The sequence below is a fragment of the Mizuhopecten yessoensis genome, unplaced genomic scaffold (genome assembly GCF_002113885.1).
Source record: "Mizuhopecten yessoensis strain PY_sf001 unplaced genomic scaffold, ASM211388v2 scaffold11167, whole genome shotgun sequence".
NCBI classification, from domain to species: domain Eukaryota; kingdom Metazoa; phylum Mollusca; class Bivalvia; order Pectinida; family Pectinidae; genus Mizuhopecten; species Mizuhopecten yessoensis.
The window spans coordinates 199,641-214,833 of NW_018408913.1; the positions used below are offsets into that span (position 1 = coordinate 199,641).

At 37.6% G+C, this 15,193-nt stretch overlaps 1 protein-coding gene across 8 annotated transcripts in view; it reads right to left on the reverse strand.

The window, feature by feature from the left end:
• Positions 1–1,291: 1,291 nt before the first annotated feature.
• Positions 1,292–15,193, reverse strand: part of LOC110467233 (repetitive proline-rich cell wall protein 2-like) — a 58,995-nt gene continuing 45,093 nt past the window's right edge. For 6 of the 8 annotated variants that reach the window (XM_021524254.1, XM_021524259.1, XM_021524257.1 and 3 more), the window contains exons 2-5: positions 7,968–8,919; positions 5,823–5,863; positions 5,380–5,477; positions 3,986–4,103 (exon numbers count right to left, since the gene is read on the reverse strand). In XM_021524254.1, coding sequence (XP_021379929.1) covers positions 4,001–4,103; positions 5,380–5,477; positions 5,823–5,863; positions 7,968–8,874 — 1,149 coding nt within the window. In that variant the 5' untranslated portion in view covers positions 8,875–8,919 and the 3' untranslated portion in view covers positions 3,986–4,000. Of the gene's footprint in view, positions 2,374–3,985; positions 4,104–5,379; positions 5,478–5,822; positions 5,864–7,967; positions 8,920–11,172; positions 11,425–15,193 lie in introns of those variants that run through there. The other 2 variants (XM_021524258.1, XM_021524255.1) reach the window with 2 other exon arrangements.

Here is a 15,193-nt window from a genome sequence, read left to right on the forward strand (position 1 = left end):
GCACAAAGCTTGTATAAAATATTCTCATAAAGATGACCCAAATTACATCAATAAAGAAATATTACCCTAAAAAACTAAAAGATTGTCTTAATGTTATGTAGGGGAAAATATAATGTTACTGTACACGAACATGATGAACTATCTATTTGACGATGAAGTGAATATTACTGGACTCCACCACATTCAGGGGTTGTCTCCCTTTACCAAAGCACAAGACATTTTTTGTTTCAATATTTTTCTGATTTAAAAAAAATTATAATATCTGTCTGATTGATTTTCTTTTGCAAATTTAACATGGTAGTGAAATAGATATATATACATATATTGACTGCAAATGATGCAAAATATTTAAAAGAAAAAGCACTTAATATAGCACTCAAAACACAATTACCAGATACTGGTAACCAATATTTCACATAATCTGAATATCAACTGTAAAATAAATCTTGACCAATTTTTAACAGAGGCAATAAATTTTCACAAATGATTAGTGGCAATTGACCTACAATGAATTCACACAATTTGAAAGATAATACCATAACATAAGTAAATTAACATTATAAAATGTAAAGAGTAGGATACAAAATAATAACAAGTAGGAAAAGTTCTACAAAAACAAAAAGTATGGGTCCCTGGCTACCATATAAAATAGAGTGCCAACAGCTAAAAGGCTGGAATTCATTGTTTTCCTGTTGGTAAAAAACAATGCAATAATTATTTTGAAGAAAAAAAAATCATCCAAGTAAAATTATTTGGGAATATTCATCGTTGATCAGTGATTGATGTTATAGCATAGCTGCCTTATGTTGTAGTCCCATAATGCCTCTGGGTGATGGTTTGGTCAGTCGGGCCATCAATCAAAAGGAGGCAACTGTTGTGTTGAAGGGAGGCAACTGAAGAGGTGGAGCAGGGTATTTACACTCGGACACGCACTCAACCAACTGGTCGCACAATTACAACATTATTCTCAATACCGTTATCTGCCTTAATTGGCTGAAATGCAAAAAAGAAAACATGCAAGTCTTGTTTCATGACTGTTTGATAACAGAGTTAGTAATAGACAGATTTAAATAGGTCACATAAGTATAACAGAGTTAGTAATGGACAGATTTAAATAGTTCACATAAGTATAACAGAGCTAGTTATAGACAGATTTAAATTGGTCACATGAGTATAACAGAGTTAATAATAGACAGATTTAAATAGGTCACATAAGTATAACAGAGCTAGTTATAGACAGATTTAAATAGGTCACATAAGTATAACGNCTACTGTCACAGAGAATTCAGCCTCCCTGTAACACCAATACAACTATTAGTACACTTGTATACATATTCTCCCTCTGGTAGATCTACTGTCACAGAGAATTCAGCCTCCCTGTAACACCAATACAACTATTAGTACACTTGTATACATATTCTCCCTCTGGTAGATCTACTGTCACAGAGAATTCAGCCTCCCTGTAACACCAATACAACTATTAGTACACTTGTATACATATTCTCCCTCTGGTAGATCTACTGTCACAGAGAATTCAGCCTCCCTGTAACACCAATACAACTATTAGTACACTTGTATACATATTCTCCCTCTGGTAGATCTACTGTCACAGAGAATTCAGCCTCCCTGTAACACCAATACAACTATTAGTACACTTGTATACATATTCTCCCTCTGGTAGATCTACTGTCACAGAGAATTCAGCCTCCCTGTAACACCAATACAACTATTAGTACACTTGTATACATATTCTCCCTCTGGTAGATCTACTGTCACAGAGAATTCAGCCTCCCTGTAACACCAATACAACTATTAGTACACTTGTATACATATTCTCCCTCTGGTAGATCTACTGTCACAGAGAATTCAGCCTCCCTGTAACACCAATACAACTATTAGTACACTTGTATACATATTCTCCCTCTGGTAGATCTACTGTCACAGAGAATTCAGCCTCCCTGTAACACCAATACAACTATTAGTACACTTGTATACATATTCTCCCTCTGGTAGATCTACTGTCACAGAGAATTCAGCCTCCCTGTAACACCAATACAACTATTAGTACACTTGTATACATATTCTCCCTCTGGTAGATCTACTGTCACAGAGAATTCAGCCTCCCTGTAACACCAATACAACTATTAGTACACTTGTATACATATTCTCCCTCTGGTAGATCTACTGTCACAGAGAATTCAGCCTCCCTGTAACACCAATACAACTATTAGTACACTTGTATACATATTCTCCCTCTGGTAGATCTACTGTCACAGAGAATTCAGCCTCCCTGTAACACCAATACAACTATTAGTACACTTGTATACATATTCTCCCTCTGGTAGATCTACTGTCACAGAGAATTCAGCCTCCCTGTAACACCAATACAACTATTAGTACACTTGTATACATATTCTCCCTCTGGTAGATCTACTGTCACAGAAAATTCAGCCTCCCTGTAACACCAATACAACTATTAGCACACTTGTATACATATTCTCCCTCTGGTAGATCTACTGTCAATATTCTCCCTCTGGTAGATCTACTGTCAATATTCTCCCTCTGGTAGATCTACTGTCACAGAGAACGCAGCCTCCCTGTAACACCAATACAACTATTAGTACACTTGTTTACATATATATTCTCCCTCTGGTAGATCTACTGTCACAGAGAACGCAGCCTCCCTGTAACACCAATACAACTATTAGTACACTTGTATACATATTCTCCCTCTGGTAGATCTACTGTCAGAGAGAACCAAGCCTCCCTGTAACACCAATGTAACTATTAGCACACTTGTATACATATTCTCCCTCAGGTAGATCTACTGTCACAGAGAACCAAGCCTCCCTGTAACACCAATACAACTATTAGTACACTTGTTTACATATATATTCTCCCTCTGGTAGATCTACTGTCACAGAGAAGCAAGCCTCCCTGTAACACCAATGTAACTATTAGTACACTTGTATACATATTCTCCCTCTGGTAGATCTTCTGTCACAGAGAACCAAGCCTCCCTGTAACACCGATGTAACTATTAGTACACTTGTATACATATTCTTCCTCAGGGAGATCTACTGTCACAGAGAACCAAGCCTCCCTGTTACACCAATGTAACTATTAGCACACTTGTATACATATTCTCCCTCTGGTAGATCTTCTGTCACAGAGAACCAAGCCTCCCTGTAACACCAATACAACTATTAGTACACTTGTTTACATATATATTCTCCCTCTGGTAGATCTACTGTCACAGAGAAGCAAGCCTCCCTGTAACACCAATGTAACTATTAGCACACTTGTATACATATTCTCCCTCAGGTAGATCTACTGTCACAGAGAACGCAGCCTCCCTGTAACACCAATACAACTATTAGTACATTTGTATACATATTCTCCTTCTGGTAGATCTACTGTCACAGAGAACCAAGTCTCCCTGTAACACCAATACAACTATTAGTACACTTGTATACATGTTCTCCCTCTGGTAGATCTACTGTCACAGAGAACCAAGCCTCCCTGTTACACCAATGTAACTATTAGCACACTTGTATACATATTCTCCCTCTGGTAGATCTTCTGTCACAGAGAACCAAGCCTCCCTGTAACACCAATACAACTATTAGCACACTTGTATACATATTCTCCCTCTGGTAGATCTACTGTCAGAGAGAACCAAGCCTCCCTGTAACACCAATGTAACTATTATTACACTTGTATACATATTCTCCCTCTGGTAGATCTACTGTCAGAGAGAACCAAGCCTCCCTGTAACACCAATGTAACTATTATTACACTTGTATACATATTCTCCCTCTGGTAGATCTTCTGTCACAGAGAACCAAGCCTCCCTGTAACACCAATGTAACTATTAGTACACTTGTATACATATTCTTCCTCAGGGAGATCTACTGTCACAGAGAACCAAGCCTCCCTGTAACACCAATACAACTATTAGTACATTTGTATACATATTCTCCTTCTGGTAGATCTACTGTCACAGAGAACCAAGTCTCCCTGTAACACCAATACAACTATTAGTACACTTGTATACATGTTCTCCCTCTGGTAGATCTACTGTCACAGAGAATTCAGCCTCCCTGTAACACCAATACAACTATTAGTACACTTGTATACATGTTCTCCCTCTGGTAGATCTACTGTCACAGAGAACCAAGCCTCCCTGTTACACCAATGTAACTATTAGCACACTTGTATACATATTCTCCCTCAGGTAGATCTACTGTCACAGAGAACGCAGCCTCCCTGTAACACCAATACAACTATTAGTACACTTGTTTACATATATATTCTCCCTCTGGTAGATCTACTGTCACAGAGAATTCAGCCTCCCTGTAACACCAATGTAACTATTAGTACACTTGTATACATATTCTCCCTCAGGTAGATCTACTGTCACAGAGAACGCAGCCTCCCTGTAACACCAATGTAACTTTTAGTACACTTGTATACATATTCTCCCTCTGGTAGATCTACTGTTTTAAAGTTGTGTAAGACAATCAGTGTGAAGATATTGGAAAGAAGAACAGCAATTTTTTTCCCATCTACATACTAAAATAATACCCAAACATGTATGGTACCATTTTTACAATGGAAGCACAAAGACACATGTTAATCTTGTTATCTGAAGTTAAACCTCAACCACCAGCATACTGAGGTTCCGTTAATACGAATTATTCTGACGTTTTATCAACTTTTTTTATATCGGTCTGTCGTTGATTAACGTCAGAACTCCGGCCCTCTATGATATGCGGGAAATAAGCGACCCGTGCCCGGGTCGCACTTCAAACTGATATTTTAGAAACAAATCATCACTTTCACATACATGTCACACATGGATCGAAATATCTATTCTTTATGCACTAGGTGGTATCAATAACATGTTTAAAAGATCATTACGAACAGTATTTTCCAACGTTTTCTATACCAACCCATGTTTTTAATGGGAATTAGGGCATGAGCAATGTCACATGACTTGACGAGATCTCGCGTTATCAAAGTTATTTCCCAACATTATGACGTAGGCCTGCCAGAGTTTAGTCACGGAGCATTAGAAGGCGGGGCTATCAAAAAAGTAGAGTAAAACAGAGTAAGTTTGAAAAAATATGTTTTGAGTGATTGTATTGGTTGTTTGAGGCATGTAATTTATGTTCATCTTGTGCATAAAGAATAGATCTTTCGATCCATGTGCAACATGTGTGTGAAAGTGATGATTTGTTTCTAAAATAACAGTTTGAAGTGCGACCCAGGCGCAGGTCGCTTATTTCCCGCATATTATAGAGGGCCGGAGTTCTGACGTTAATCGACAACAGACCGATATAAAAAAAGTCAATATTTGAGTTGGCTGTGACTTACTGTTTCTCCAGGGGAACCTGCTCCTTCCAGTCGTTGAAGGAGCCACTGACTAGCACGGTGTTACCCTCATTGTCCCACTTAAACTGTGTGGCTATCGTCTGTAGGAAGCAAGATCAAAGACATCAGTACTGGTACAATAGAGGTACATACAGGTAAAACGTAGGTACACACAGGTACACGGTACAATGTAGGTACACACAAATCCATGAAACTGAGTTTGAAACATTCTCATTAGCTTTCACCACTTTCTTTTCAAAACAGTATACCTGTACATGTTATAGTTATCAAACAACTTAATGAGATGTTTTTTGATAATATCATGGTAATTGCACTATGATACATGACACTATGATACAATCATGAAGACAGATCAAGCCATATTGATAGTAGTACATTGTAACAATATTGTTATGCAACAAAACGGAGAAATAGGAAAATCATACCTTGCCTGGGGGTGGGCTTTCAGGCAAAGGGGGTGCATCACCTGTAGGTCACAAATGGTACAACACTTTTATTACATTTCCTTGTCAGCAACATATATACATGTACTGTATACAGTACTATTTTTGAAGCAGTATCAATTCTTTTCAGGATTTCAATATGCAAATTCAACACAAGTATTAATAGAACTATTTTAGAAAGAAGATGATAAAAACACTACAGAAATATGTATTTTTTAACTTAAACATAAAAATAAGTCTGCACAGAATCAAGGCCTGGCATATATATCTCTTTACACTTTGACATACTTATCATAGGTTAACAACTTATTACTGGATAAACAGACACTAATAACAGGAGAAACACAGTGATGAAGTCGTTATAGAAAGATCTCACTGACAAGGTTAGTAGAACATGAACATCTACAAAGCCACCAAAGCAACACCTTTACAACATCAATACATGAGGAACTACTAATTCTCAACCCTAAAGTGATGTAGTGTATATATATAGACAGAGAGAGAGAGTGTGTGAAAGACAGAGAGTGAGAGAGAGTGAGAGAGAGACAGAGAGAGTAAGAGAAAGAGGAATGGTTTCATATTGATTACCATATAGATTTCACAAGTATGGCAGAATATTGATATTTTTCACGAGTGTGAATCATTAGTGAAAATAGTGGTATATTCTGCCATACGAGTGAGATATATATAATATAGACAACCCATTTCCATGCATGACTGTATCTAACACCACCACTACGGTAACTCTTACCACATGCCTTTTTACTCTATCATATAAATGTAACTCTTACCACATGCCCTTCTACTCTATCATATAAATGTTTCCTCTTTTATAATTCATCTCAATGGGATGCAAAACACACATCTAGCTCCCATTCACCATTTCACCCTACTTAGTAAAGTTTAGCTATCAGGAATAGGATATGTCCCACTATTTATATCCTTGTCATACCCAAATGTTACAAGGTCATCCCAAGGTCATTGCGCTGGTCCCAGTTCTGATGAACTTACAAGTGTCTGTCCAGAATCAAATGTCAAAGTGAGGTCAGAAACTTTTAAACATGTGGTTATAATTAATTCCTAACATTTCAAACCAAATGTCTCCCATCGTCAAACTTGCTGTAGCCGATCAAGATTATAGTTGAATCTCTATTATGGCATAGAACATACATTGCATGAATACACTTTTAACTTTTACAACAAGTCTTGATTACACAGGTGCAGAAAAAGAGGCTAACTGAATAAAAGAAATATCAAGAGGTCCATGGGGCCTTAACATTCACATGCGTTTCATGGTCATTAATGCTTTAGGAACAAGTTTGAAGCCGCCAATCACTGTGCTGTTCTAGCAAAGGAGTAAAAAAGGTCAGGAACTAGGGTGTCCTCCCTTATTCTTGCATTGACATGAAAAGTAAGAATACCTTGCTGGGTACCGGTATTAATGCAGAAACCTATGTACAGAATTTGCAGTCATTCTCTGCAGCTGAGTTCTCTATACTAGCCAATCAGAAGCAAGGACTGTCATCTTGGATTAACTCGTAAAGAACATATTTACCAAGTTTGGAGTCAATCTCTGTAGCCATTCTTGAGATGAAGAAGTTGAAAATGTCTCATCCGACCAGAGGCCAGTGCAGCCATATTGGGATTTTTGTATTGACTTGGAAAGTAACTACACACGGTCAGCACCTCAAGAAATATTTGGACCAGGTTTGGAGTTAATTGCTCCAAAGTGAAGTTAAAATATTTCAGCCAATCAGATACTAGGGTGCATGGCCGTTTTGGATTTTTTTGACTGGCATGAAAAGCAACAACACTTGGAGCTTTTAATAAACAATGTGCCAGGTTTAAAATCAAGATATCATTTTAGGGTTTCTTGAGAAAGTTACAATTTGTTCAATGGTTAACAAACAAAGGATGCCATAATAGACGAAGACAGGTAGCAACACTTCTCATGATCTATCATGTAAGCTAAAAATAAGTACAAAATATTTTGAGAAAGACTACGGTAGATGTATCAAGACTGAGTTTAAATCTTTAGGAAAAGACGCAAAGCAAGGCTTATAAGAAATGCAGGATTAACAACACTGTGTCAAAAGAAGTTAAGAACAATGCGAGCATGTACCAGACCTTTTGTTTGTAGTTCCTGGCTTTCCACAGGTGCAGGTGGTGCTGGCGGCTCTTCCAAGGGTTCAGATGGTGCTGGTGGCTCTTCCACAGGTGCAGGTGGTGCTGGTGGCTCTTCCACTGGTGCAGGTGGAGCTGGTGGCTCTTCCACAGGTGCAGGTGGAGCTGGTAGCTCTTCCACAGGTGCAGGTGGAGCTGGTGGCTCTTCCACTGGTGCAGGTAGAGCTGGTGGCTCTTCCACTGGTGCCGGTGGAGCTGGTGGCTCTTCCACTGGTGCAGGTGGAGCTGGTGGCTCTTCCACAGGTGCTGGTGGAGCTGGTGGCTCTTCCAAAGGTGCAGGTGGAGCTGGTGGCTCCTCTGGTAGTTCCTCTTCCGTTGGTGTAGGAGGCTGCACTTCCACTATTGTTTCCTGTTTAGGTTCAGCTGTTTCCACAACAGCAGGTTTTGTTTCACTAACTGATTCATCTTTTGTTGCCTCTACCACTTTCTCAGTTTCACTACTTTCTACTACAGGAGCAGACTCTGTCTGTACAGGGGGACTCACTTCCTCCTTTGTATCAGAATTACTATTATCTACACTTTGTACTGGTTCACTGTCTCCTGCACTCGCAGGAGCTGGTGAACTACTGTCACTGTCAGCCTTTATTTCACTAGTGTTAGTAATAGTTTGTTCTGGTGCCTGGTCCCCAGCCTTATCCTCCTGACATGCCTCCCCACCACCATCACCCCCACCGCCTTTCTCACCTTCATTCTCATTATCATTAGCTGCTTCAGTGTTCTCTGCAGGTGTGTCACTGACAGCCTCCTCAGCAGGCTTCTCCTCAGCCGTACCGTTTACCTTTTGTTCTCCCTCCTCTTTGTTCTTCGTCTCCTTATCCTTTTTCTTCTGCTTACCACTTTTGTTTCCCATAGTTGCCTACAGCTGTGTCAGTCTTTTACTAAGGTGACGAGGAGTCTAAAACACACAACAATAACATCATAGGTCAGTACATTTTGCAGTATTTTTGTCATAGTAAGGGGGATAACTCTTCCAGCCTTACGCATACACTCAACAGATAGTAACATCAAATTCACCTCACCACTGCTAGTGGTTATACCCAAAGCTACAAAACCAAATTGAAATGAAAACCTAACACTAGGAATGAACTGGAATTTAAGATTTACAAGGAACCTTCATAAAAATCTATATCCATAGATCTGTTTACCGATCTTTTCTCAGTTTTGATTCGTCATGTAATTCCTATCTTCAATGACTCACTTTTTTTATTGCAAAACAATAAAATATATCCAGTCTTATTGAATTATCTTTTACTCAAAAAATCCTGTAAATTAATACCATTTGTATTGATTTTAGATGCAGACACTGATTATGAACCGCACACTGCAATAAAAAAACAATGTAATAATTTCCTGAACTGAAGAAACATGTATACATGCCAGTGTGTTCAGTGACTAGAATGGTATCAGAGTAAACACAGCTTCAGGATCTCACATCCTACACCTCCATTATTGTTAATCAATAGGGAATGACTCCTCAATCCACAATAAGCCACATTAAACTCAGATAACGAAGTAGCTAGTCTGGACATTGTGATATTTTACTGAGCGATATTTATAATGAAGTCAATATTGATTAGCCATCCAAACCATTCTCCCCAAACATATTTCCCTAACTCTGGTTACGGCCTTTTACCATGAAGACCCGATCACAACTGAATGGGTTTGTTGCATAAAGCCTGTTTCCTGACCAGCAGTCTAAAAGACAAACATCAATGTCATTTGTTTCCATAGTAACACATACAAAAGCCCATTGTAAATCTCATTTATGGAGAAAAACATGTTTCGGACAAAGATCTTATGAATATAATTGACTTGCTGTTGAATGTGCTATCCTCCTATCTCTTAATGCGTAAAGATTCAATTTCATAGGATTTGCAAACATCTGATCATAACACACAACTTCAACCATTCTTGTAGGGATTTCTAGATCTCTTATCTGTTGAAAAATAAAGGAAAGTGATCTGTATACACCAGAAGTTGAAAACAAATATGCATATTGGCATTTGTAAATTCCTGTGCATGATGTTAAACTTCTCAGAAAATACACAAGCAGCGCTGAGCAAGAAATTGTTTAGTGTACAAAACTAGCTACCAGATTTATCCTGTTAGAAAGTAGTTGGTATAAATATATCTCCCCGACTTATATACATCCTAACGAGTTTCAATTTTAAGAAACACATGAAATGTAAGGAATGGTAACCTGGGATTAATAAATTGATGTCATTTGAAATGTGCAAAGGAATGTGTGTAATGATAATTGGTTATTATGAACTATGAGATAATTCTTACATAATTATTCTACGGGAGATAACACAAGTGAATGATATATATCCTTTACTCTCATACACATCACAGGTATAATGTGTAAGGTAGCATATATCCTTAACTCAAAATCAAGGTATAATGCATAAGGTAACATAGCCTTAACTCCAAATCATATCAAAGGTATAATGCACAAGGTTTATTTCTTTAACTCTAAATCAAATCACAGGTATTTATACGTATCGTATAATCTGTAAGCTATCGTAGATCATTAACTTTAACACACGTACATGATGTACATCCCAGTTATCAATTGTAAGCTAGCAGAAAACATTGAAAGAACATTTTCTTTTCATCAGTTGCTTCTAAAATATAAACGTCTATTTACAGTAACTGAAATATTTATTGAGCAGCATAATGGCGAAAGTGCATTAGATAGAAATGTCCTTTGTAATAATTCTTTAATCCATCAGTTTGGTTCACTTACACAATATCATACATTAATCACAGTATGATTCAAGTTGAAGGAGAGGTCAATGTTTTATGAACTGTCAGAGTCACATTGATATATAATATCAATACAAGTCCATTCCACAAAGTATTAATAGAAGCCATGCATAGAAAACATTTGTAAGAGCTATTAGACCAACACAAGGGAGGCCTATAATCCCATTACAACAGAAGCTGCAGCATTGTCACATCAGCAGAAATAACTTCTGCAGCAGATGTCGCCGTATTTGTCCACTGTACTGGCTTCATAATATGTCTTTGTATGTTAAATATTAAGTCTCGACCATACAATGAAGGATATAACAGAGGTAGGTATAAATATAGCAGGAAAAAACTGAGAAACAACCTTATATCAGAGGGACGAAAAAAAACTTACTATTGATTAAGACAGCTGTTACTGTAGGATATCAGCAGACATTCCTGGCCAGTGTCAAACATTAGCTGGGGATTGATATATATTACTTATAGTACCAGCATTAGGTGCACATCAGGTAAATCACAGGTAAATCTAGGGTCCTGGGTACAGGCCTCAGGCCAACACATCAATCACCTATAGATACTAGTACATCTACAGTCCAACTTCAATGTGATGTAGAGGTATCGTACAGCGTATCTGGTGGAAGTCAATTAAGCAGTAGACTATAACCTGATATGTGTCCAAGCTCCATCAACTGTCATTTTTATCAGTTAACGGCTGCATTGTGTAGTGCCTGGCAATGCATGGTCACATACCAACATATGTAGATGAATATTACATCAAATGTATACCTTTATTCAGTAACAATATAAGTACATCACAGTTTATATTCCTACAAGTGAATAAGAGGTATCCTAGCTAGCCTAATATTTTCATAAATGTCCAACATCAGAAATCAACCAAGTCACAGGATCGAAATGCAACTTTTAGTCTAATCTAGTATGTAAAGGTGACTATAGCAAAGACAAGGACATAACAAGTTAGCCAATGATAAGGACTATTTGAGGAAAAGAACCTATATGTTATAACAAGTTAGGCAATGACAGTGACTATTTAAGCTGAATAGCCTAGACAATGTTATAACAAATTAGGCAACAAGACTATTTGAGGTAAATAGCCTAGACTATATGTTATAACAAGTTGGGCAATAATAAGGACTGCTTAAGCTGAATAGCCTAGACTATGTTATAACAAGTTGGGCAATGATAACGACTATTTGAGATGAATAGCATAGCCTATGCTATAACAAGTTAGGCAATAATAAAGACTATTTGAGATGAATAGCCTAGACTATGTTATAACAAGTTGGGCAATAATAAGGACTGTTTAAGCTGAATAGCATAGCCTATGCTATAACAAGTTGTGCAATGATAAGGACTATTTAAGCTGAATAGCCTAGACTATGTTATAACAAGTTGGGCAATGATAAAGGCTATTTGAGATGAATAGCATAGACTATGCTATAACAAGTTAGGCAATAATAGGGACTATTTGAGATGAATAGCCTAGACTATGCTATATATAACAAGTTGTGCAATGATAAGGACTATTTGAGGTGAATAGACTAGACTAAGTTATAACAAGTTAAAAAATAGGACTGTTTGAATGGAAAAAGCCCAGACCAGGTAATAACAAAGTTATGTTAGGCAATAATAAGACTCCCGAGGTGAATAGCTTAGACTAGGTTGTATAAAATTATGCAATCATATGTGATATGACTACTTCTGAAGCAGCAGAAGTAGACACAAAAAATAAACTGAATCAAGTAACCAACCTCAGAACCTCAGTCTTCTATGTCATACACTAAGTTTTCATTACATATCAAAAGGATTGCTAAATGTACTACATTAATTGCATTAACAAATTAGTAGAGTTGCTCTCAGTTGTAACACCTATACATGTCTTAGACTTGCAAACCTTCCCAAGTTTGTGTCGACTTAGCAGCTCTGGTACATGCATGTCTACTGTCTAATATCTGTACCAACAGCACCACTGTCTGCTATACTTACAGGATCAAGTTTGATGAAACCTGCTGTAGACTTGTTCTAATCAGTTTCTAGGGCTGATCAAGGCCATGCTGCGGATCTATTTTGGGTATATGCTTTAACCATACCATCCCATGATATTAGTTCATAACACTGACCAATATACATAGAGTAATTGACCAGAAGCAATATACACCAAAATTGATTACTCTTTTTTTTAAATTTCTTAGAGAAGGTACATGTTCCCACAAGGGAATGACAATTTTACATTCAGTATCAGGCGAATAACAAACCAGTGGAATGTGTGCTGAAAGATAATTGGCCAATCAGAGAAATGTTATGCGTGGACAATCAAAGAAATGTTGGACAAATCAGACCAAAAATATATTTTATATGATTGCTTAGTTGAATTAGTAAGCTGATTATGCATCATTCTACCTTGTAAAGCATTCCTCAGAAAGTAGACAAGGTCACCTAAATACAGGTCCAACTTTTGAGACGACCTCTGTATCTCCTGTCCCAAACAATGGTCATAGAAGACAAAACGTCTACCACTCAGTCACAATAAAGGTACATGCATGACAAAAAGTACCATGCACAAAGTCTACTACTTAGCCCCCAATAATGGTACATGTGCATACAAATGCATGGCAAAAAATTCAATCGCTTAGTAGCTATGGGAAACCTTTCAAATTTCAACACCTTTTACTCATCAAAAAACTTTTAAATGCTCATTTTCAGAATGTGGTGACCCAATATATTACGCACACATCTTTGAAAATCTGGAATATGTTTGGGCTTTTTTTGGACATAAAACCTGTAGTAAACAAGTGATCAATACATACAGTTCTATCTTAAGTAGTTTATCAGCAGAATTCCTGGAATATCTTTTCAGAATTGGGTTACAATTGTGTGTTTTTAGTGCGATCCAATTGACCTACATATATATAGTGGTACACACACAAAACAGCTGCTTGCACTATCAGATAGCCCAGACTTTAGGAATCCAGACTCGCCAACATCAGGCCGAGTGTAACAGTGTGTTACAACAGTGTCTCTCACACTCTAATACATTTCTACTTTCAACTCCACTTTGGAAGCTCCAGACCTACCTGTCAATCTTAGTTAGCGCAGAGAATACTAGTCCTAGTCACCCTTCACCACAAATAAAAAAAAAAATCTCAAGCGATCCTTGATGTTAATCTTCATAATTCGAATTTTCTGCATTCACAATCAGCTATCAACCAGAGAATATATAATCATAATACTGTCAAAAACGAAAAATTGAACACGTCAGCTCTGTTGGGATAGCATCATATCATGTTAGTTATTTCTCCTACGGCACCAATCCTCCACAAAGTACATCTTTATTTACCTCTCTAATAAGCTGATACCCCAGTAATATGACAGGCACCCAACATTGCTTCCCTAATAGGCCTCTGTACTGATTGGTGCGCGGTACAACTAAGCTTTAATGTAAATTTAGCCTATTTTTTGGCAATTGAGAACAACTGTTCATCTTTGAAATATGAGAAAGATGTAAAGGACAGAAAACCTCTCTAGATGCAGTGATTTCTGATCAGAACATGATGTCGGTCAATACTTTCCAGATGGGTCCTTCTTCCTTGCTAATGTTTAACCTACATAACTTTTTTTCAATAAAAATATGGAAAATTCTACGGTCTGCCAACAGGAAAACTGCTTTGTACATTTTAGCAGTTCTTATAGTAGGTGATGATGGACCACCATGTATCAGTATGCCATGGTGCCAAATGGTTTTTGGCAGAACAAGTCACCCTACCCCATCCCATATCAAGACCTTAACAATATACTGGGGTAGAGTAACTCACCAAGCTAAGGTCTTACTCAAATGGTGAAAAAATGTACAAATTCAACACAGATTCAGAGATTGAAATACTCAGAATTCTCTATATTGATGTGGTTGAGTATGTCCATAAATTCCAGCTTCTGGGGGGCCCATTCGCATGAAATTTCATAGAACATGCTCCCCACATTCTGTACATGAGTTATAACTGCACATTCCAACCTGCACCGGAAACAAGATCTTACACTCAAACCACAAGACATGTCACAAATCAAAAACACTGGCTTCACAACCCCTGCCATAGAATAAGTCTAAAATGACCACACACAAAGAACCAAGGCTAGACTGGACTCTTAAGATATATCAGAGATCAAGACTAAACTGGTCTCACAAAACCTATAATACAGTAAGCCAAAGCTGGACTGGAACTTTACAATACCATGAACAGCTATTGTTCCATGGATCAAAGCTTAGACTGGCATCAAAATAAAAGACCATGGCTGGGTAGACTCAACTCAAAATACATATTATAGACCAAGGCTTTAGACTCAACTCACAATACATAGTATAGACCAAGGCTATAGACTCAACTCACAGGAAAAAATCTTAG